Source organism: Argiope bruennichi, chromosome 11 (assembly GCF_947563725.1).
Source record: "Argiope bruennichi chromosome 11, qqArgBrue1.1, whole genome shotgun sequence".
NCBI lineage: Eukaryota > Metazoa > Arthropoda > Arachnida > Araneae > Araneidae > Argiope > Argiope bruennichi.
Window position 1 is genome coordinate 39,990,319 of NC_079161.1, and position 25,849 is coordinate 40,016,167.

General features: G+C 31.6%; 1 protein-coding gene across 3 annotated transcripts in view; it reads left to right on the forward strand.

The window, feature by feature from the left end:
• Window positions 1–9,907: 9,907 nt before the first annotated feature.
• LOC129957359 (uncharacterized) overlaps window positions 9,908–25,849 on the forward strand; it is a 93,382-nt gene continuing 77,440 nt past the window's right edge. For all 3 annotated transcript variants that reach the window (XM_056069645.1, XM_056069647.1, XM_056069648.1), the window contains exons 1-2: window positions 9,908–10,058; window positions 22,778–22,839. In XM_056069645.1, coding sequence (XP_055925620.1) covers window positions 9,938–10,058; window positions 22,778–22,839 — 183 coding nt within the window. In that variant the 5' untranslated portion in view covers window positions 9,908–9,937. The remainder of the gene's footprint in view (window positions 10,059–22,777; window positions 22,840–25,849) is intronic.

Consider the following 25,849-nt stretch of genomic DNA (forward strand, 5'->3'; position numbering starts at 1 on the left):
AAAATTAATATTAGTATTTGACAGAATTCCAACAAATCCGACAGAACAATAGAAAACGATTTCTAAATAATTTTTTTTTATATTTTTATGCAAACGATTATTTAATACGAAATATTACAACTTGTAAAATATTTTTATCGTCTGCATTTTTATTATAAAATTGATGAAAATTGGAAAATTTTTTGCTCTAAAGAATTTTAATACATCGTTGTTACTCAAAAAATTATAGATTACTTCAATTGATATTTTAAGCCACAGAAATCTACTTTCCCACGTAATTTATTAATAATTCTTAATTAATGCTATAAATTGTGATAATTAATAGTTGTGAGTTTACAGTTAATAATATTTATAATTTGTGGAATAAAGGCAGCTTTTTCCAAAAGCAAATTTCAATCTCTTTCGACCGTTAAAGGAAGAAGTCAAGTTTCTAATCAATTTTTAAATAACAACAAAAAAAAAAAACTCAATTTTCAAATCTAAGACAACCAAAACACAATTTTCAAATCTAAGAAAAAAAATTTCAACATCAAAAGGTAATTTTTTTTTTAAATATCACTCTTTTCCTCTTTTTTTTAAAATTTTAATTTCGTTTATTAAGCGAATTTCAGATGCAGCCATGTTGTTTGTTAGCTAAATAATACACATATGCAAAGGTAAGAATTAAATAAATATTTCCTTTATGCGATTAAAAAAAACACTTTATGCGGCATCAGAATTTGGCAAAGAAGGCGGTAATTGATTGATTATGTGATGGATTGTAAGTGTATTTAATAATTTATATTTTTACAATGGTTTTATATATTCATCATGTACATGTTACGGCATTTATTAACATGAGAAAGTCTCAATTACATCTATGTATGGTAAAGGAAAATGTGTGCGCCTCTCTCTATATGTGTGCTGATGCTTTACATTTCACACCAATTGATCTAGAGCTACTAAATTTAACACATATATACTGCGGAGGGGAAAATACACAACTTGGAAATATATTTTGAAATTTTAATTTCTTAAGCAAAGCGATTTCGCTCCCTGCTCGTTTTCGCTTGAAATCCCCGAGGTTGTCCTCGATTAAAGAATGTTCACAGATTAGTGGGATTTCTTGACTGATTGATTCCCTGTTTGTAGACAACAAAATTAATTGGAAGGAAACTGTTTTAAAAATGCCCTGATTAAAAAACCGTAATTTCAAATAAAATCAGTGTAAGTGGTCTCCTAAAGACATCTCACCAAAACTTCATCGCATGCTCCTAATAAATTAAATTTCATGTCAGAGAATGCCTTAAAGCGTACTGGTGTATAATAGTTTCGAAATATTGAGATGAATTTTCATTTTTATTGAATTTATCGTATCATCCTTGGCGAGTAATTTGGCGATTTATTTATTCCTGGGATGCAATTAAAAGCCCCCGAAAATCAAATTTGTGTTTAAAATACGTTTTTTTTTTTTTTTTTTTTTTTTCAATTGACTGAAGCAAAAATGTGACATAAAACTACTACTAAGTCACAAAATCGCATGCCAAATTTGATGTATCAAAGACAATGTGTTTTTAAATTGTGATGCTTACATGTTTCTGAAATTACAGAAAGACAGACAGTCAACCTGCAATTGGATATGGCTCAAGATTTTACAGGTGTATGTATTACAGAAGTTAAATCTATGTAACGAATTTTACCTATCTAGTTCTCTTCATTATATAATTTTTATGTTAAGTTATAATCAGACAGCCGGACAAATAGACTTCCTCTGAACAGAATTTACTCATAACTTGATAGAAATCTGTAAATTTGGTGTTAAAGCCGTATACTAAATTTCAACCGTCTAGCCGAAAGCGTTTATGAGTTATCTTTTTCAATGACCGACTGACAGAAGGACATTTTTTAATAATGTGTGTTTTTTGAAGTCTCAAATGTCGAGATTCATCGAAATCTCGAACTCGAACTTTTCAACGTTTATGATATTTCCGCAATACCATGTATACGAGAAAGTGAAAAAAAAAATAGCATTAGTTAAAATTCATAAGAAATCTCATTATAATTTTAACCTTTTCGACAGAAATGAAAAATTAAGGCATTAAACTAAAATAATTAAACAAATTAAATACAATCTTTCTTAAAATCGGGAAAAGATATTTGTTAATATAATATTTCATGTTCTTTGATTTTTACTAACTAAGAGCATCTTTAAAAACAATATTTTTATTGCTGCTTACTTTAACCTGGATTATAATTCCAGTTCCAGATTTCATTCTGGACAATGCTACAAAATTGACCATGTGAAAATATCGCACATTAATAATTAATTTCTTACTTTAATTTAATTAATCAATAATAATTAATTTAATTTAAGCTCAAACTTTCCTCATATTCTTCTGATATCGCTGGACATTTCATTACTAATTAAAAATATAATGTATGATTAATAAGTCAGACGATTGCTAGCCGGGAGACGAAAAATTTCCGTTATTGGAAATACGTAAACAAACAAAAAAAATTATTCATTTGTGTTGCCAAAAACGGTATGCCTAAAAGTGGAATTAACAAATAATATTGTTTTTAATTTTAAACTAACAATAATATTGTTAAAACTTTTTGCTATTAATTCGATGCTAATTAAAGCTTTTGTCACTACTTCACCGTCAAGTACAATATAAATGCTGTTGTTTCTGATCCCAGGTGGTATAGCTATACTATACCACCTCCATGAAACCAAAGATATCTAAAAAGTCCAAAAACAATAGCGTATCTCTTAAAATCTCAAAAATCGTAAAATTTAAACATTTAAGAATATGATAGGGGGAGGCTTGATCTGCCTTGCACCAAGGACATTCAGCAAAGATCCTCCATCCGTTCTGGAAGGTTAGGGATTTGGTGTGTCCACTCAAAAAACGAGAGAGAACCGTTTACTGTTTTCTAGAGATATTCAGACAGTGACACCAACCGGGATTCTCACCAAAGTACCAAGGGTGAGCAGGTGGGACTCCCCAAAGTGCACTCGACTCCATCTTTTTGATAGAGGAGATTTTAAAATTTGTTAGTGTTGCATCATCATGAAATATGTCAGCTGAGGCAGTCTTAGCTAAGTTATCCGCTATCTCATTACCATTTAAACCAACATGTGAGGGGACCCACTGAAAGTGTATAGAGTGTCCAGCGGAGAGTCTGGCAATAAGGTATAAGACATTCATGCTATTCTTGTCCCCCACTTTCGTCCAATGAGAAAGGTGCTGTATAGAGGCACGACTGTCCGTTAAAATCCAAATGTCCTCGAAGACAATTTCAGAGGATGTGTCGATATATTGAAGGCCCTTATAGATTGCAATAAGCTCGGACCTGAATACAGAACAGTTGTCAGGACTTCCAATCAAAATATCAGTAGCTCCTTCAGGAGACTCAATGTTCACACCACTACCAGAAACACCACCATCTCCTTTACCTGTAATCGGTGTACATTTTCAGAGCCGAAGATGGAATGTTATGAATTGTTTCCAGAGACGTCTAGTAAATTCAGGTAACTCTGACTTTTTGCTAATCTTGGCCAAGACATCAGTGTGGAAATGAATTCGATCAGGATTAAACTTAAAATTCCAATAAGGCTTTAAGGAATGTGGTTCCGCATCTCCAAAAGGTAGACCCATCTCTTTTGCAAAGGAAAAAGAACTGTGTTTCTTTAAACACTTATTATTATGCCATGAATGAAGATAAGCCGAAATTCTGTTCTGATCATTGCAGCTAAAGAGCTTGTTGTAATATTTTGAAAGACAGCGACTTCTTCTCAGAGAAAGAGGTGGTAGATCACTCTCGCACTGTACAATTTCATTAGGACAGCTATTACGAAGGTCAGTAATTATTCTTGAAGCACTTAATTGTACTCTTTCAACTTTGTCTAAGTTAGCTTTACAATATAAATACTTAATATGACGTAAAAATAATTGTCATTAAATATTTCAAACAATACTGGTAAAGCAAACCTTAAATGTCAGGAATCAGGTGACTCGCTATCCGCCAATCTCAAAGCGCAAAGTTTCCATTAAAAATTTTTTATAATACGACATAAATTTAAAAAAAAATTGCATTTTTCTGCGATTATTTTTGAAAATATTCTTGCACAAAAAAGATTTTTACGCTGTTTTAAAACTTGAAAAAATAATTTTTTTGATGGTACTAATTTGATTACCGTAAAATTCAGCTGAATAGATTTACTACAGTTTTTGAATTATTTTTAAGTATATTTTACAACAATATTTTCATTGTTGCCAATGTCACCCAAATAGTTTTCTTCGTTTCATGAAATATTAAATACCACGATTTTTTCCCCTATTGTTGAAAATTAAGGAAGAAGTGCAGGGTGTTCCACATCTGCAGCATCTGATACTTACAGATTCGGATAGAGGATGTCAAGACAAGTAATTTGATGTGTAATGTGTGGGGTTTCGAATACAGCGTCATAGTCTAATTTAGGTGAGAAGTTTGTGTCATGAAAACTTCAAGAAATCAGAAAGAAAAGCAAGTGAAAAGCAATGTTTTTTGAGGACTTTCAATACAACAGAAAGATTTTCGAGATGTCGGCCATTCGAATAAATGACATGACGAAGCCTGAAATCGAAACTCGTAATTGTTTTCTGCAAAACATCTGTTCCAATTTCCTTGACCTCGGTTTCAATTTCTGCTCTCAAGTCCTCCAATGTTGAGGTCTGTGTGAGATACTCTGTTCTTTCAGATGTCTCCATAAAAAAAAGTCAAACTGGTGAAGATCCGGAGAGTTAGACGGCCACTCTATAAACATTGCCTGTTTTCGCAAAGGAATCCAACCCAATAAGTCTATCTTGAAAATGTTCGGTTAAGAGATCGAAGCTTCGCTGAGTGCGGTGAAGTCTAAAGCCATCTTGCATAAACCAATAATCGCTTATTTTTATCTATGCCATGCAAGAATGAAATAACATCGTTACGCAAGACGTCAAAATAAGCTTCACCGGTGACATTTTCAATGAAAAAAATTGGCCCAATGATTCCTTCGGCAGATAACGTACACCAAACTGTGAGCCAAAGTGATGCAGTGGCCGAACTGTTGCATGTTGTGGATTTTCAGTGGCCCAGAACGTGTTCTGTTTGCTAACATATCCTTGGAGGTGGAAGTATGACTCGTTACTGAAACAATTAAAACTAATTTCGCCACATTAAACTTTAATAATCATCGTGTTTACAAAATTAAACCTCCTTAAACCATCTAAACTATTTTTCCTATCTCGTATAGAATTATAGAGAAAGTATAGTAATCGTCAAGACATTCGAACTCTAGATTTTGATGAATTTCCAGGTTTTAGGTCTCCTGAGTTCGGAAAACACATTCTAAAAAAATGTCCATCTGTCTGTCCGTGACAAAGATAACTCAAAAACGATTTGAGCTAGACGGATGAAATTTAGTGTAATTCGGCCATTTGACTCTCCGACCCGCCGCGAATGCAAGCGGATTTAAACCATAAAACTGAATGACCGGACCGCCGCAACAGCAACACTGGCGGGAACTGTGGTTGAGTCCTAAGGGCCATCACCGGCCACGGTACAACCCTCCCCGAAGGAAGGACTTCCCGTCATCGATGGGAGGAGTCAGATCCCCCACCTATTTGTGTATCCTCCAGGGTGGCGAGATCCAACCACCATGCCGGAAGCATCTCCTCCTCATTTCGAGGTGCCCCCCGGGGGTTTGAAATTTAGTGTATGATCTTTACACCAAATTTGCAGATTTTGAATAAAATCTGTTTAGAAAATATCCGTCTGTTTGTATATAAGTTAACACGATAGCTTCAAAACGGAGATAACCAGATAGATAAAATTCGGTACACAGATTTAGTATTTATAATGTAGACATTTGCCAATCCTTGATCCAAATCCAGTAAGGGCTTAACCGCCTGACGGTCTATACTTTCAGAAACATAGAAGCACAATCATTTAAAAACGCAATGCCTTAAATATATGAAATTTGGTAACAGATAGTGAGACTGCAAGAGCAGTTTTGTGTTTGAATCGGTTGAGAAAAATGGATCTAAAACACAATGTCAAAGTTTGGACACTATCAACCGCATGGCAGGGATTAATCGCCAACAAATCTCGCCAAAGATGACACTATAGTTTCAAGAATAATACTAAATTCACGCCAACAGTTAATATTTCGTAACTATTGTACACCAATGCCATGTAAGGCGTTTTCTGGCATGACAAATTTATTAGAGAGTATGCGAGAAAGTTTTGGGGAAACCACTCTCGCTGGTTTCTTTTACTAAATTCGCTAAAAAGAGTGGACGAAGAATGCATTTAAAATACTGCCTCCCCTTGCATTTTTGGTCTAATTTTTCATTGCAATAATAATTTTTTTTCAAATGCTTGATTTGCTTTTAAAGCTTGTAAATGGCTTTTCAGAAAAGCCTGTTAGTCTAACACTATGTATTAATATTTTAACGATATAGGATATTTTAAAATAAACATGATAGTTACATAACGATCAAACTTAAGTAATATCTTAATTTTTTGTAATAAAAAGTAAAAAGCATCAATATAAATCTATAGAGACAAATAATTTTTTCCTAAACTCATATTTGCACGTCTTTTTCCTGCTGGTTCATGCTTTGCCTCGCCATCTCAAGAAAATCAGCAAGTCCATGTTCGTAATCTTTATACCGTTCAACAAATTTCAAGGATATTTTTATAGCATTTAATACATTTCTGAGATTCATTTGAAAATGTTCAATATCCTCAATGACATAAATTCTTTAAGATCGTCCCTGTCATTGCTATTAATTCGGGCTATTTCCTCTTTCATAATTTTACCCTATCGTCAAAAGTTGCCCATCCGTAACTATTTAGAGAGAAGCTTTATCATGCCGTTTTAAAAAGTGCAAGCGTCACTCTCAGAGGTTGAAAAATATAATGTAAAAAATACAAAAAAGTAAAAAATGAAAACTAAGTAGGATAATTACTGTATCGGTTTCATCAACACGTTGCCACTGTCTTGAGTGTCGCCTGTCCTTTTGACCTTGACAATGCCAAGTACAGGGGGGCTTTCAAGTATAAAATAATCACCCGTGTGTGGAGGTACATGCAAATAAAACCGGAGAACGGAATGCAACCCAATTTCAGATACAGACTATAGATGACATAGAGAGACGATGAAACAAAAGAAAAAGAAATCAGCGGGCGTAATGTCACAAAACTTTCTCTTATATTCTCTAATAATCTTGTCATACCAGAGAACGCTTTGCATGGTAATGGCGTACAACAGTTACCAGATATTAACTTTTGGCGCAATTTAGCATTTTTACTGGATCTACCGGGTCATTTTTGACGCGTTATTTAGCGATTAATTCATGGCATGCCTTAATAGTACCCAAAAATTGAATTTATATGTTTTAAACACGTTTTTTTTTCGGAACCGACTGAAAAAAAAAATTTGAATGCAAAACTACAATTGCAGTTACAAAATCTCATATCAAATTTGATACATTTAAGTAGTGACGTTTTTTAATTATCGCATATACATGTCTGTGAACACGTTAATTCAAAAACGCTTTAAGATGCTGTCTGTCTAGCTGTTCAAGTACAAATGAACTCGATAACTCACGACTCAAATAATTTGGATAGCAAACATTTGGTATATATGTTTAGTATCTAAAATATATATTTTTATCTATATATGTTTAGTATCTAAAATATATATATTTTTATCAAATTCTGAATGAAATCTGTTAAACCGTTGACCATTCGTTGGTTTGCACTTTCGCATATATATATATATATAAGTAATAATTCATAATCACAACGAGTTCAATCACTAAAATTCTGTATGTGTTCTTGTAACTAACTATACCTGAAGTTTTGTGCCAAACTTTGGTTCCAATCGTCCTGAAAGAAGGCATCCAAAATATTTACTCGCACAATAGATTCATAAAAATTCTAGATTTACGCCAAAGAATATTTCGCAAATAATATCGCCAATAGCATGCAAGATATATGTGGCCTACGCGAATTAAGTTACCTTACGTAGGGGGGGGGTGCATAAGATCTTTACAGGGGAGTATGGGAGCAAGTTTCATGGAGATCACTTTTTTAGTTACTTTCTTGTCTAGGAGGTATGCAAAGATAAAGTATTGTAATTGTCGAAAATTTCGAACTCGAGATTTTGGCGAATTTTACCATTTCATATTCCACTGAATCCAAAAAACACATCTTTGGAATTTTATTTGTGTCTGTGAACACGACCACTCAAAAACATTTTGAGCCAGACGAATGAAATTTGGCATTGTCTTCACATTAAATTTGTAGATTTCTATCACCTTTTGAACGAAATCTATTCTGAGGAAACTTCTTTGTCGTCACATTAAATTTGTAGATTTCTATCACCTTTTGAACGAAATCTATTCTGAGGAAACTTGTTTGTCTTCACATTAAATTGGTAGATTTCTATCACCTTTTGAAAGAAATCTATTCTGAGAAAACTTATTTGTCTTCACATTAAATTTGTAGATTTCTATCACCTTTTGAACGAAATCTATTCTGTGAAAACTTGTTTGTCTTCACATTAAATTTGTAGATTTCTATCACCTTTTGAACGAAATCTGTTCTGAGGTAACTTGTTTGTCTTCACATTAAATTGGTAGATTTCTATCACCTTTTGAACGAAATCTATTCTGAGGAAATTTGCTTATCCAGCTGTCTGAATTTAAATTAACACGATAAATATAAAACGAAGAGAGCTAGGTGGGTAAAATTTGGTACCAAATTTAATATTGAACTAAATCTATGAAGTGGTTGACCTCTGTAAGGATATACTTTCAGTAGTATGTAAACGCGATATTCAGTAACACAATGACTTTAAGCAATGAAATTCGGCGCGCGATTTTGTGACTAGTTCCTTTGCAATACTTTGTCAAATTTTGATTTTAGATGGTTGGGAAAAGGTATCAAAAATACACATTCGGTTTTCTGGTATTTTTATATTAACAGCATCCGAGCGATTAATCGCCAAAGAAGGCACTCGAATATTCTTTTTCATAAAGATTGTTCATTCATTCCATTCAGTTAATAAATACACAAATACATTTATTGAGTAGCCTGCGAGAAAGTTTTGTGAGACTCTTCCGAATGGTTATTTCATATAAAGTTCATGAAAGATAATTGCCTTTCCCCAACCATTCTCTATTTTTGAGAGAAGTGGCAGAAAAAAACCTTAGCACAACCTCAACAAACGGACTTATTTCTTTAATGTTATCACGCTGGCTAATCGTTTCAAATCGTGTATATAGCTAACTAATCAGAATGCTTTTTGCTGAAACAAGGCTTTTATTTGGTGTGATAAGCTGTAATCTATCAATTTGTTTGATATGATTGATTAATGTAATTTTTATGATGGGGGGACAACTGAACGCCGAAGGCAGCTAGTTAAGTTTATTATATTTCACCTTCTGACCTTAATATTCTACAAATAGTGGAAAGAATACCTACCTAAAAATCTACCCACTTTACGAAAAATTACAGAGAACGTTTCGCGTTTAAAACACAAATTATAATTTTGGATACTATTAATGCGTGCCAGAGATTAACCGCCAAATAACTCGCCAAGGATAATTAATATATTCAATAAAAATGCTAAATTCACACCAAAAGTTAATATTTCGTAACTATTGTACGCCAAAGCCATACAGAGCGTTTTCTGGGATAATACATTTATTAGTGAGTATCTGAGAAAGTTTTAGAGAGATCACCCCCACTACTTTTTCACGCTTGAATATTTTCTTCTTAATTTAAATCCCTCTGACAACAATAACCTGCAAATAATAAACCGCAATAGGAGATAACCCCTTATCACTTCCCACCGGATGCACGATCAGGTATCCGCTACCGTGGCGCCCTCTCCAAACACTACGCTTACCAGGGGCGTCCGATGGATGATATTCTTAACGAACATGAAGTTATTAAATTTCTCACGAACCGGGGCGGACGGTGCACCAATTTTGAACTGGTGTCCAACTTCAAGAGCGTCCTCAACGATCCAAGATACCAAGGTGAGTAAATACCATTTGTTTCATGCCGCCCTTCCGTCAACAGGTGTCAGGGGATACGAAGTAGGCTTAGTGTACGTCTGCCTGTCGAAGGCCATTCACTCCTCACCAGGTACGAGATGTTACTCGAACATTACGCGGCTTCTGGGAGGGTCGGAAAAAGGGGTCTTTTCTGTCCGTGAGACGATAATGACGCATCAGAGTGAGGTGGGTTATGAAAGTGCCGTTGTACTAGAAATAATATTTATCGTTTTCTATTTATTTTGTTCATGTATTATAAAGTTTGTTTTGAATGAAAAAAGTATAATGATACGAGATTCAGTTATGAAAAAAAATAAGATTCCTTTTTGCGAATGAATAAAGAAATGATTTTTTTTAGCATTATGTAGTATTTTTTCTAATGTCATGTGAGTTACAGAATGGACTATGGAAGTACTTATGTGCTAGGAATAATACATGATATTTTTATGCGCTTTATTTATACATTTCGCAACTAATTGGTTCGTCAGAATTATTCATTGTTAAACGTTTCAATTAAATATTTTCTGTAACTATGTCTTAATGACTTCCTCAACAAAATATTTTTAAACCTGAAATTTTGATAGGCATATAATTCTTAACATTTTAGAAGATTTACACCTTTTTATTCATTGTGCTATGCATTTCCTTAGTATTTTTCTCTATAACTTTAAATCCAGTTATATGTTAGAAAAGAGCAGCAGTATTTAAAAATAGGTATACTTTAAGAATTTTTCACCGTTATATGATTCTGCAGCTAAACCGCAATTGTACAATAATATTTCAAAATTTTAATGAAAAGTGTATCTTACATTGAAATTTACTCAACATAAAGTTGCAGAAGTCCATATACATATCTTGATCATCAGCAATAGAAAAAACACTGAGAAGGAGTGTAACTGACAACAATGAAAACGGTATGAGTTTTATTTCAGTGAAACATAATATAATAAAATAAGCTTAAAATGTTTTTTTTTAATTGATTAAAAATAAAGACAAAAAATTATGCAGCAAAGTATGGTAGAGCTGAAAAGAAATTTTTTAAAAATTTAATCTTGATGAAAAAATGTTTAATTTTGTGCTGTAATATATATATATATATATATATATATATATATATATATATATTATAGCGCGAAAAGCCATAATTTCACTTAATTTTAATCAAAAAATTCTGGTTATAATTTTAAAAGAATTCCTCCAAGGTGCGCATTTCTACTCTAAAATATGTACATAAGTTTGCTCAAACAGTATGGCGTGTAGAGCAGCCAACACATTCATACCCCTACAAATTCATTTTTTTTATTACTACAAATTATGTCTTGTTGTTTGGCCTGCGAAAAGTCAGAGCCATAATTAAAGTTGGGAGCTCTTCGATAACATATGATAGTGCCCCCCTTCCATTTATTTCTTCAAATTTTAATCAATTTTATTGTTTTTAAGTGATATCTAGTTTACTTCCGTATAATTTTTATTTAATTTTTATAATTTTCAAATGTATTTTATAAGAATACTCATCGCTTTTTAGTAACTGCTTTTATGCTCACGCATTTTACGAATCTAATTTATTTATTTGTGTGTGTGTGTGTGTGTGTGTGTGTGTGTGTGTGTGTGTGTGTGTGTGTGTGTGATCATTGTTTTAACCAAAAGTAAATTTTTAAAAATAAAACTGACGAAAAAATTCTAAACTATTATCAAGTCAATGCTTCAGATTTAAAGTTCGAATCTCCTTTTAATTTTTATTTTAATTAAATTTTTATTATTTATTACGGCATATGACTACGTTCAGTACAAAAGTTTTGAGAAATTTTCAAAAATAGTTATATTTTTGAACATCTGCATGAAAGAGATTGAAAAAACATCTACAGAACCAAAATATACCAGTCAAGTGACAAAAATGTTTATTTATTTGGCTAAAAATTGATATGAAGTAAAACTCCTCTAGTTTAGATATGTATCAAATGAATTGCGTAAAATTTTGAATACAGCTTAAGAAATATATTATCTTGTTTCTAAACCAAAAATATAAGCTGTATGTCTATCCATTCTGTAAATATTGGGATTCGAGTGACAAAAAATACGAAATTTCCATTTTTTTCACATTGTGAAGTATTAAAAAAAGTGTTAAATATTTTTTAAATGATTATATTTTTTTTTTATAGTTCTAGAACTACAGAAACATACTGAGAAATTTTTTTTAACAAATATGAGCAAAAAATAGGGATGAGATTTTAGTGTTTGAGGTTTCTCTTAAGAAAATTCAATCAAAGATCCTAATTTGGGAAAATAATATTTAAAAATGTATAATAGCATTAAAATGCATTTAAATGCAAATATAAAAATTAGTGTAACTTTCCAAAAATAGAAAATCTAATAATTTTTATAAAGAAATCTATTCAAACACTAAGAATATTAAAAAATAAATTTTATTTTCTTAAAAAATTGACTTTTTAATGTAGTTATCTATCTTAATATAATATTAATATATTTTTATTAACATGAAAGATTTATTTATTTAATTTATGTGCGAAATATTGCGTAATCCAAGACTTTTAATAGAAATCCAGTAGGAATTCCTATTCCAGACTGTTGCGACTATCCGGATCATCTGGTTACTTTATTTAAACAATGAAATGAAGAGGATAAATATATTCTGACTAATCAAATATTAAGTCTTCCTACTCCTTTTGCACCTACGAACGAAATGTTGGCTACAAGGACAATAGATGGCGGCAATAATTCCGTATTCACCTTCGATAAGAACTGGCTTTAGTCCAATTTCCGTAAACGATAATCGGAAGCAATTCTTTGAAGATTGGCATCCTTTAGAGAAAAGAGGACGTTTCCTCCGTATCATTCTTATTCAAACAATGTCGTTGTACTTCCCGGAAAATATTTCGAAGCACGCTATGAGATTTATTTCAGGAAATAATTGCTGTCTTTACTCAGAGCATTAGTAATTCACAATGAGAGTTTATTAATCGGAAAGAATTACCAACAGTTTGTGGATTTTCAGCCAATTTTATGATCAATTTTAAACAAAATTTTATTTTGTTTGAAGCAGAATGCAGTTTCAAAGACATAAAAGAGACATTTTGTATTTTTAAATTCGCTTTAATCCATCCTGGGAAGGCATAAAACATTTACAAGAAGGCGCGGACAAGGCACGTCCGCTCTCTGCGCTGCACAAAAGCAGAAGTTGGGAAGAGAGAGAAATAAATTATCCCTGGTCTTATATAACATGAGATTTTGATATTTTCTTTCAGTGCTAATATATTATTAAGATTCTGCTAGGGATTTCTGACGCATGTCAATCACAAGTAAGGGAAACACAGGGATCTTTTAAAGAGAATGTGCTTAATTGAACATTTTACTATCCCGTCACGCGGAGCGTGTGAAAATGCAAATATAAGCATTTTTACAAAGCTTCTCTTGAATTAAATAAGTAGAAAAAGTGGATCAGGAAATAAGAGAATGAAATTACTATGGGCTAAATTAAGATAAAGCCTTGGAAATTAATTTGGATTTAAATTAGAGTTTAAAATATCATTACATATATATATATATATATATATATATATATATCATTTCCAATTTTGTAGGTGTCAAAAAAAGTTTTGGAGCTCGAACGATTTTGAGATGGGGGAAAAAAAACAAAAAAACATCGTTTTCTAAATATTGACGCATACGTAATCTGATAGTTAAGTGATTGTTTCAGACTGGTTTTTCACGAAAGAAAATTCTTGCCCTCAAGAAAAAATGTTTAGAACTCGACTGATTTTGAGATGGTCAAAAACCATCGCTTTTCTAAATGTTGGTGATAGCGAAATATGAGTCATGTGAGAACATAATACCATGTGCCTTAAAAAATAATCTTCTCACATGAAAGCTTGACATTTGTGATAGCAGATTTTAATTTCTTTAGCTAATTCTTTTTGTTTATTTTTATGGCCCTGTTCTTATCTGACGATTTTCATATTATGTCATGGCCACCAAGATAGTAAGTATCCTTGGCAATTTTCAGATTACTACAAGAACGCCAAGTTCCGTTGTATGAACACAAAATGCAAAGATTTCGCCCAAATCGTCAAAATAATGGTGATTTTCAGATTACTACAAGATAGCTAGGTTTCATTACATCTAAAATGCTAAGATGCTTGGCGATTGTCTGCATTTTTTGATGATTTATCGCGAGAGCCGTGAAATTAAATAAGTACCGAAATTACTGTAGGTTAAAATATGCTATTTATAATAAAATTATTGAAAATATTTAAACATTGTAATGTTATTAGGTTGTTATATTATCTCTAAATTATGTTCATGTAGTCAATTATGAACCATGTAGTTACTTTTTAAATAATATTAAGTATTTAATGAGAAATAATTTAGCAAATTTTTACAAAAATTATCAATTAAAAATTACTTAAATTTTTATGTTTTCCTCAATAATCTCAAAGCATACTATTGCACATGAATAATTTGAATTACCCTCAACATAATTTGAATTACCTTCATAAATTACCAACATAATTTGAATTACCCTCACATGAATTATCAATAGAAGATTCGAAGACAAAATTTTTGCGTGATGCGAACTTTAATTCCTTACAGTCCTTTTCTCTAATATCACAATTTCTTTTTAAAACAAAATACTATTAAGTATATTTTGTAATAATTCTTTTCATTATTTTAGATACTGTTTTATATTCACGTGGGATATATTTCTGTATGTACACGTTACTGCTTCTAAGTAATAAGAAAAAAAATTTAAAAATAAAATAAAGATAGCCTAATTAAGCAGAAGCTGCCAAATAAGCTTACAGGGTCTAAGCAGGGTTAGTTGAAGGACCCCCCACACACAATTATGAAGATGTTTCAAATATGGGTTTGATTCTCGTTTCTTTGATAGGTATAGTAATGGTGTGAGGTCGAATTACCTTCATTTCGATGACAGAGCATGATTCCTAGGAAGAGGTGCCACATTTCATACTTCTAGTTTAATGCGTTTTTGAGTTATTGTGTTTACAGACAGACAGGCTTAATTCTATGTAAAATATAGTTCTATAATTCTAAAATATATTTTTCGGAGTCAAAGATTCGTTGATAATATTTTATCTTCGTATATATGAAAAAATTGACAATATAGCAAAATTGAGGCATAGAGTCTTAACTTTTGAATATTAAAGTTTTAAGAATTTTTTTTTTTCTTTTATATTAAGAAACGCTTCTTTAAAGTGAATTTAAAATTTCACGATTGCCAGAATAATAAAAAGAAATCTCGAACTTATAACCTTATTATTCATAACCTAAATATTTCATTTAACTCACATGAAAAGATTAATTTCACTTCAATTTCTCTTTTCTTTTGTTTCATTTTCGATTCCGAGTACGAGAACAATGGCGTATACATTATTCTTAAATAGGCCTATTAAATAATTTCTTTGAAGAGCAATCATTCACGATTTTACTTCTATTCAATTTTCGTCTCGTTCGACCGCTCGAGGAAGCACGTTTCATTCAATGAGTAAAACCGAAAACTCCGGCCGCGATAAATCTTTTTCGTCCTGTTTGGTGCGAGGCATTTTGTTTGTTTATTCCTTCCGACCGCTTCTGCGCATGCGCATGGGAGTATAAGAAAGGGACCGTGTACTCTCTGCGTATGCGTGTTTTCAACATGAATGAAATCGGCTGTTTTTTCTTTAGTGCAAATGGTAATTTCAAATACCATTTGTGTATTTATAATCTACATTTGTTATATACTTGCCGCCTTTGGCGACCAGTTAGTTCGCTGTGATTAATGTTTAAATGCTATTAATTAAACTGAAATTAAGTAAATGTCATTAATGAAACTGAAATGAAATAAATGGGATTAAGGAAACTGAAATGAAATAATTGTAATTAATTACATTTAAATTAAATTAATGTCACTAATTAAATTGAATTTAAATTAATGTAACTAATTAAATGCAAATGTAATTAAACAGATTTTTAATTTCTAAACATTTTAATTAAATATTTTGTATATTTTTTTCTGAATGGCTTCCTCAACACAATATTTTTAAACTTCAAAATTTGAAATGCATATAAGGTATACTAGCCGTGCATTTATCTATTCAGTATGCTCTATGCGTAATAAAAACCAAATTTAAGCTGCACGAGCTCATTTCAAGTCAATGGGGGGGGATTAATTTCTATCTACGCGTTGCCATTTCATTGACAAAAACTCAAATTTTAAAAAAATTAAATATCACTGCAAATTAAACATATAAAAAATGTAATCTTCAGCACGTGTCTTTATGAAATGAAATAAATATGAAATATTATATTTTCTAAACAATAAATTCAAGAAAGCATTTTCTATGATCTTTCGCAGTACATATATTACTAATTCAGTGCAACAGTTTTATTTAAGGCAAGCATGGTTTAATATGTACAAGATATCTATTGTAATCGGAGCCCAAGAATTAATTTGTAAACCTTTAATAACAGACATACATCTAACAAAATAGTCTAAATGAAATAAATAATTATATTTTTGTAAATGGAATCAATAAATGCTGATGAATTACGAATTTTAAATTTTTACATATATCCTCTGCCCTGTGAATCATATTTAACTAAATATTCTTGAGACGCTAATATCTTAAATAAAAAAAGTTATACGCCAATCAACTAAATCAATCACTAAAGCTGACCGATTTATAAAAATTTGAATATCACTCTTCTATAAAAACAGACGATTTTAGACTACTTCATCGACCGTCTCAAAGAAGCCAAGAGAAAGAGTGTCTCAAGAGTTATTGATCTAGATTATGAAAATGTTGATTGTTATGAAATTGTAATATTCAAAATTTAATAAATTGGTTAGATTTGGTCGCAGAAGATCGGAAAGTTTATTTATTTATTTAAAAGTTGGAGTGTCAAGAATATTTTGCGGAATATGTTTCCTTAGGACCAAAGGACTGTCTAAAATTTCATAATATTTGAAGCATATTTACAAACCAAAATAAATAAAATATTAGTGACATCATTTAAATCCTTTTAAAAATAAAAATAAAAACTGAATTTTTCATTGAATCAGTGAAATTTTTGTTGAATAATTCGCTGAGATATTGTAAATTATGAAAATTATTCTGCAATGCACGTAAGATTTCAATGCCGAATGACACTGCTTTCACTTCTCATATTTTTTTAAATTACATGCTTGGTTTCAGTAAAAAAAATGTCTTTATATTATTTGCAGTTTCATCATTTCCACTTTAATTTAAAATTGAAATTTACGTGCGCTGATATAAAATTAGAGAGATGCGTAGTACAATTAACAGAATGGCATGAGGACTACATAATAATATCAATGAATTATATGACTATCAAAATTTGAAGTTTAATATTGATTTGAAGTTAAATATATTAAAAATATTAATAATTATAATTATAAAAATATTAATTTCAAAATATTTAATTGAAAACTTTAGGAAGCATTAATACTGGTCGCCAAAGGCGACTAGTCTAAATAAAGCAAAATTTCAAGCATTTCATCAAAGTAATTTATACTGAAACCTACTCAACATGAAAATATAAGCCGAATCTTTTATATCTCGATTCTCTACAATGGGTGCAGGGCAATCCTCAGAAACAAGATGAAATAATAGCAGCGACAATGAAAAGGATTTGAATTTTAATTTAGTACTGAATTATTTTTTTCTAAAATTTGTAAAAGTATATATATATATATATATATATATATATATATATATATATATATATATATATATATATATATATATATATATATATATATATATATATATTTGAAAATGAATTAAAAATAGAAAAAAAATTTACTCTAAAAAAACTGACATCATTTAAAAGATAATTTTTTTAATTGAAAAATAATGTAAAAATTATTTTTGTGCTGAAATAATTCCGAAAATTCTCAATGAAAAAATTTCGCTTAAATTTAAATTAATTAAAATTTAAAAAAAAAATCGCCCAAAAAATTCTTTTAAAAAAATAGTATATACTCCCACCCTCAAGAATATATACGTTTCAAGTTTGGTAGCTTTAGATCAAACTATCTAACCTGTAGAGCATCAAATAGAATCCACACATCCATTTTCATTATTAATAAAGGTATACTAATTTTTTATTTCAGTTTTTACAGTGCAATTTAAAGATGCTAACTTTTAGTATAACTTTAAAATATTTTTATTTATTATTATCATGTGAGAACATGATTTTGCTTTGATTAGGGGTTTTTGAAGCTCGAAATTGCGTAGGCAATGAATATTGAAGCTCGAAATCGCGTGGGCAATGAATAAAGCATAAATGGCTATTTTCATCATCATCTTTTAATCGCATATATTTTTTTACCTGCTTTTACCAGTATTGCATTATTATTATTATTATGCATGTTTCTTTGAAAGCAGATGCGTTTTTAAAAGATTGATCTGCTTTTACCAATATTGCTTTATTATTACGTATGCTTCTTTGACAGCAGATGTGTTTTTAAAAGGTTGACGTAGAATTAGAGAAGTCTGGTGATTGTTTCAAACCGGTTTAAACTGGTTAATGACTTAAATTAATTAAGACAAATAATGACTTAAAAATAAAAATGTTCTCACATGATAACTTGAAACTTGCAATCATAGATTTCCTTTAATTTTTTGCCATTTTTTCATTTTTAATTTTAAATTAATTAATATTTCTTAAATCATGCATTCTTACTAGCTCTACTGTTATCAATGTATTTAAAGTTACTAGATTTAACTTAATTATCTTATCTATAAGAGAAATATATATTTATCTATCAGAATATATGCATATCTACAGTAATATATTATCTATAATATCTTATCTATAACGATAATATATATTTTCTAAAGTTTCTAGTCAAGATGTTTTCATATTCTTAAGAAAGAAAGAAAATTAATTTGAGAGATTTTTATATTTTTTTGCATGGTTCCTAGATGAATGTGCATGTCAAGATTTCAACATTGGGTTGAAAAAATAATTTAAAAATATGTTTAACGCAGCCATGCATTACATTTTTTTTTTTTAAAATCTATTCTTGTTCTGTCTCCCGATTTTCCATATGGGAAATCACATAATGGGATGACTAGCGAACAATTTTCTATTTTTTACTTGAACCTCGGGTTAGTGACCTTAGTTTATGTTTCATTGGAAGACAATTTTTTTAAAAATGCAAATTTTTCTTCGGTTTTGATAAAGCTCAATTTTTTTTAAATTTGGTTATTATTATTATATATATTTGGCTTAAAATATATACGGAATTGAAGGATTCGGACATATAACTTTTATGTCCAGTTTGGTCTTTAAAGCAGTGCATTTTAGTGTGATTCTTTACAGCGATTATTTCAAAAAATAGCTTTTAAAAAAATTTAAAATTCTCGGATGTAAATGTACCATCTTGTTCAAAGGGAGTGGAAATGGTGTGGGTTGAAATTTTGATTTCACTATAATTTTCTTAATATTGATGATAGAAAAATAAATTCAATTAGCCAAATAAGCGCCTCATTAAGACGAACAACTTTTGTATGTAAAGCTTTCCGATAACTACAATATCTTTGAAGTTATGGGCTGTAAAGTGATTTTCACGCGCTAATTCTGATAGTTTCTATCATCAACAATTTATGTTGCCAGTTAATAACTCAGATGTAAAGGAATCCACCTTTTCTTTCCAGTTTGCCAAAAGGATTTTTTTTGTAGTGTTCATTCATTTATATTTGGATAGCCGGATGGGCCTACTTTCCTTGAATAAGTTTCATTTAAATTATTTCATTATTTTGTTCACGGGCAATCATTGCCAGTAATATATTTTTCGAACTCAGATAGGTCTGAATTGTACAGATTCTTCAAAGTCCTAAGTTTGAACTTTTGACGTTTATAATATTTTTTCTTCGTATACTTCGTATATGAGAAACTAAAAATACTCCCAGATTGCTGAAATCTCGCAATCTTAAAGTGAAATTTAAGCTTATGAACTTTTCAGAAGTGAACATCAATTAATAACAAGCATTATAAGTATTCCGTCTTAGAGACGCTTTTTTTACCTCCCCGTCTGTGGTTACTATGGTAACTAGCGCATGCACAGTTTATCTAGAACTTTGATTTAGTTTTTCATTTTTTGTTTTCTTATCTATTCAGATTTGTAATGATTGATTAGAGATGAAACGATAAATATCTTTGTGTTGGTGTGCGTTTCCATGTCTGCCAATAAATGTCATTCTGTATTTAATGATATATTTGATTATTGAGAATTAGAAAATAGATTTTAGATGTTAGATCACAGATAATTAAAACCACTGATGATGATGATGTCGTGTCCGCGTTACCACGGAAAGGGGGTGCAGTAGCTTCTGAGGGTAAAGACCCTTGAGCACCCGAGGGCAGAAGTCTGACTTCTAGCTCATATGAAGATGAAACTCACACATTCGCTTGCACAACCCCTTTTTACAGGGGGGGGGGGAGGGGCACATTCACACACTTCACAGATAGAACTCAGATGAAGAACAACCATGCCCGAACCGGGATTAAAACCACTGAATCTCATAATAGATTCAGAATCGTGGTTGTTCTTACAATTAGTTGTTGAAAACATTGCCGCCATATATATCATCAACAGGTATGGAAATACAATAACGTATCAATAAATACATTGCTGCATTTAACTATATCTACCAGATAAATCAGCATTCTCACTATTCCCCCAGCTTTTTGAATTCAAACGAGAGAAAAAAAAATTAGTCATGTCATAAATTATATAGATATTATATAGATATAAATCGTGGTAGAATCGATTTTTACGGAATAGTCTGTTCATTAACGTATCATCAGAATGGTCAAATTGAAGGAATATATGATCAACATTTATTACATTGGATTATACACTCGTCATCGAATCGTAATCCATGCAATTTCTTCTTGTGCAGCTATCTGAAAGTTTCTGTGTATCGACAAAATTCGATGTCATGGAGGAATCTGGAGTAAATTATTAGTCACAATATTTCAGAATGACATTGTTAATTTTGACCATAATTCTTATTAAGTTGTTGGAGAAACATTCTTAGAATATTGACTTTTGATTTTCACCAGTTTTCCAATTATTGACAGCTTATGAAACTGGAGCACCACCTGCAATGAAATTTGGTACTGACTCAACATAATACGCAGGAAGTATATTGTAGGCATGGCAAGACGACTCTGTTTATTTTGGCCATAGTTTAAGTCATATCGTTGTTGGAGATAATAAACATACTTTTTTTCTTTTCTTTTCGCCACAGAATATTCCCGAACTTGGAATCTCTAGGATTCGCTATCGGTTGTATGGATATACGTAGAGGGATTTATTAAGAAGAAACAAATGTTAAAGTTTACATACAGTACACAAAATAACAACTATACACAATACAATAATGTAAAATGGAGTGTTCAGTGGGGAGTATGAGTTCAGGAATTTTTATGAAGTTAATATTTCTTGGAGAAGGGCTTGATTGAAGAAGGAGACAAAAATTTATCCAGGGCTTGGGTCTGGGGAGATCAATTCTTCGTTGTCTTGCAGAAACTGCAGAAGATTCCTAATTTTAATTTTGGACATCCTGTTTCCCGTAGTGTTTATCCACCAGATTCGTTTGAGGTTGTGGGTGTGTTTGTCAAGATGAAAAGATGTGATGAGAGGGCAGCTAATGGCATAATGAAGTGGATCGCCCACTTCACCGCGGCCTCAGTGACTCGATCTTTTAATACGAAATCGCTTGAAGTAAGAAGGGAAAGGGCCATTGTCGGTTGCAAAGATTATATCTAATCGGTTCCAAGATGCTATTTTAAAGAAGATTTCGGGGGATAATTTGATAAATGTTTCTAACAGTTGAGCCATTGTCCCATTCTTCTTGTCATCGATGTAGGCTCAATTTATTTAATATACTTTTAAGGTGGCTTCTCGGAGCTGGATATTTAAGGAGGTGGGGAGTACCTGTAGAAATGGCCTATTTCGTTAAGGAATCTGAATCCTCGTTGCCGTTATGGCCTACATGTGCTCTTACCCATCCTAACTGAATAGAAGGTTGGCGGAGCAGAATGGCTTGAATATCCTGTACAATTGGTCTTGAGGAGGGAAATGAGCAGATTGCTTTTAAAATGGACTCACTATCCCTCCATATCTTAGCATTGTGATCTAATTCGCTAACCCATTCACATGTTTCCTTGGGAATATTGACTTATTATTTCCCCCAATTTTTCAGTGATTGACAGCTTCTTAAATTGAAGCGCCATCTGTTGATGAAATTTGGCACTGACTTAGCGAAGTATACAGAAAGTATTTTAACGTGAATTTCGAATTTCACACATGGCATTCTACAAACATAAAAATATCAAAATTTTCTGATTATTGCTCATTAAAATTCTTAGAATTTTTCTGTATTCTTGATACCCATTCGAACATTGTATTTCAATAACGATTTAGAGTGATTCCAATGCTAGAGTATTAAACATATTAAATACATAGGTAATCTAAATACAAATGTTAATTATTTTATTAACATATTAAATTTGTTTAGCATATTAACATATTTTCCAACTTTATAAACTATATATTATATTGTATTTTATAATTTTTTAAAGAGTATTATATCTTGTGATTTTATAAGGTCATATTATTTCTCCTAATATATCTTTTATTTGTTTAGCTGCAGCCAGGCTGAAATTCAAAGATATTATCAATACCGTTGCTACTGTCGGGGAATATCAGGTAAGAGAGATAATTCATTTCTAAATATGCATAATTTTTTAAGAATACCTTCATAGTTTCGCTATTCATTTTTGTTAATCATCGAATGGCAACATATTTGACCTGCGAAAACTTCCAGTTTGGCACTTTCAGATTCTTCAATATTTATCTGTACACTTTAAAAATACTATAGATAATCTTCATTTAAGATCATTTCATTAAAATTTGTTCAGTAACTATTAAAAACTAATTTATGTTTATTTATCTGTCATTAATTAATACTTCGATTTTTAAAGCCGCCTTCCCACTTTTCAGGTCATAAAAAAAACTTTTACTTTGCGACAGGAGACAAACACAATATACTAGATAACATACGCATAATTATAATACCTTGTTCTCAATCAGATCTAAATTTTTTTAAATTCCTTTTTGGGTGAAAAAAGGGTTGTGACGCATTTCCTTCAGAAGACTTGGTGAAACTCACTGTTCAAATAAAAAAAAAAATAAGAATTAAATATTTAATAATAATAATTAAAAAAAAATTATTATTTAAAGAATTTTAATGAAATTTTGTTAATTATTCCTTTAAAAAAACTATCTTTACTGATAATTGAAGATTCGTACCTTCCCTCTTCAACCCCCTCCCAAATGAAAGTTTTTGTCAGCTCCAAATTTTTCGATTTGACCCCACTAGAGGTCACAGAGTACAATTTAAAAATTCCTAATCGTAATAGTTTTATTTCCAATTATTTTTAAGGAAAGAAAAATGAAAATTTTATCGAATCGTGACTAAAATAGAGTTCAGTATGTTATGTGTTTGAACTCAATAGTAATATGAAAGTTGTTATTACTGGTTTTATTAATCCTCTTGTTTGTTTAACAGATTAAATTCGAATTTTTATAGATTTGTGTAATAAATAGGAATAAAATTTGATAACAAGGTTAATATTCTTGCCAAACACTCTAACATCTTACCAGTCACCCCAAAAAACTGAGCAAAATTCCGCAGTCCCCAAGATTACCTTATATGGAATGAAATCAAGTGAAGTGGATTAACTTTGGCGTCCACACCTTAAGAGTAAACCCTTAAAAAATCGAGATTCAGGGCTAAATGAGTTTATGTACATCGATGTCAAGATTGATAGCTCTAGGTCAAAAGATCTGACTCGTAGAATGTTAAAGCGCCAGGACCAAAATTAAAAAAGTAAAACTATACATTCATGTCCATAAATTAAGGATAATTCAGAATCGCACAGAAATCGAACTTAAAATTAAAAATGTCACCTGTAGAATTATCACTCACATCTTCATGAATAATATGCAAATTCCGGATGCCACAAAATGACGTCGATAGTACGCCACAATGACGAGAGTGTAAGAGAAAGGTATAAAAGGAATGATGGCAAAGAAATAAAATTGTTCACAAGCGTTCTGTAAGCCGTTCAATGCCATAACCGAATAGTTATGACACAGAGGAAGCACGTGGATGATTTTTTACGTGGTAAAATTATCGGTCTTCTAAAATGCAGGCTTTCTCAGATGGAAGTATCCGGGAAACTTAGAATCACCCAAAATGCCATCCCCATGCTTTGGCAACGATTTCAAGCTGATGGTAATGTGAGTAGACGTTACAGCACAGGTCACCCCCGAGTTTCAATGCTGGATAAGGACTGGTATTTGGCAATAACTGAAAAAACAAGCAGACAGTTCACATCATCAGACCTGTATCGTCAGCTATCTTCAGCCACGGGGACGACGGTTTCAAGGCAGACCGTGTACAAACGTTTGGGACATATTGGTCTATATGTTTACGGCAACTCGCTGTCGCCAGCGGTTAGCCTGGAGTAGCGAACATGCAATGTGGACATCGTCACAGTGGTCTTGTGTGGTGTTTTCCGACGAGTACAGGCTTAGTTTATTGTCTGATTCATGTCAAACTTTCATATGTAGAATGTCAGGCACCCTTTACCACCAAGGGAACATCATTGAACGACACCGTTACAGTGGTGCAGGATTGGTGCTCGTTTGGGCTGCAATTATACTGGGCTCCAGCTCAGACCTGCATGTTCAAATCGGAACCATGGCTGCCCAAATTTATCGAGACATCATTGGAACAACATGTACGTTTGTTTAGAGGGGCTTTAGACACAGAATTCGTTCTTGTGGATGACACTGCACAAACATCATAAACGAATGCCTTCAGTCTGAGAATATCCCCCGTATGGAATGGCCAGCATTCTCACCTGGCTTGACTCCCATGAAGCATGTATGGGACATGTTTGGCCGATGAGTTGCAGCCCATCAACCACCTCCTACATGTTTACCGGGACTTCAGGGAACGTTGCTTGCTGAGTGGAGTAATCTTCCTCAAACTCATGATACTCGGCATTCCTAGCGTTGTATTGACTGCATATCATCGTCTGGGAGCCAGACAATGCATTATTCATTATACCAACCATGTAGAGTTAAATTTTTGAAAGATAGATATTTTTGGTAATTGCTTTAGGGAGAAAAAATCGTAGTTTTTATGAATGGTATCAAGCATTCACTATATTTGTTCTTTATGTTTTATTTAATAAATGGGCTTTATGAATAAGTCACGTTTGTTTTATTTCTGAAAATTTATTTGCCGGAGCTGGCATTATTCTTAATTTATGGACATGCGTGTAGTAAAAAATCTATATATAGGAAGAAAATTTTTCTCTTAAGCAACTTTACAGAAGCGATTTTGAAACGAATTTTTCGACTAATACCTAACTCATAGACTTCCGAATCTAAATAATGAGCTTAATATGGAAAAAAAAGCCAAATGATTTGCATAAAATGATAATTTCAATCAGTCTGTACAGCAGTAATATTCGCAAAGATTTTAGGGTCAGACAAGACTAATGACGGATAACCAGTGTCTCTCTTCGTTTTGTGGTTAACCTGTGTTCGGTGATGCGAAATTACAAACCATTTGGAATGATTGATTTTGGAATTTGTAGGTTAATACTCCCATTAGAGACATAGACTGCAGTTTTTAATTCTT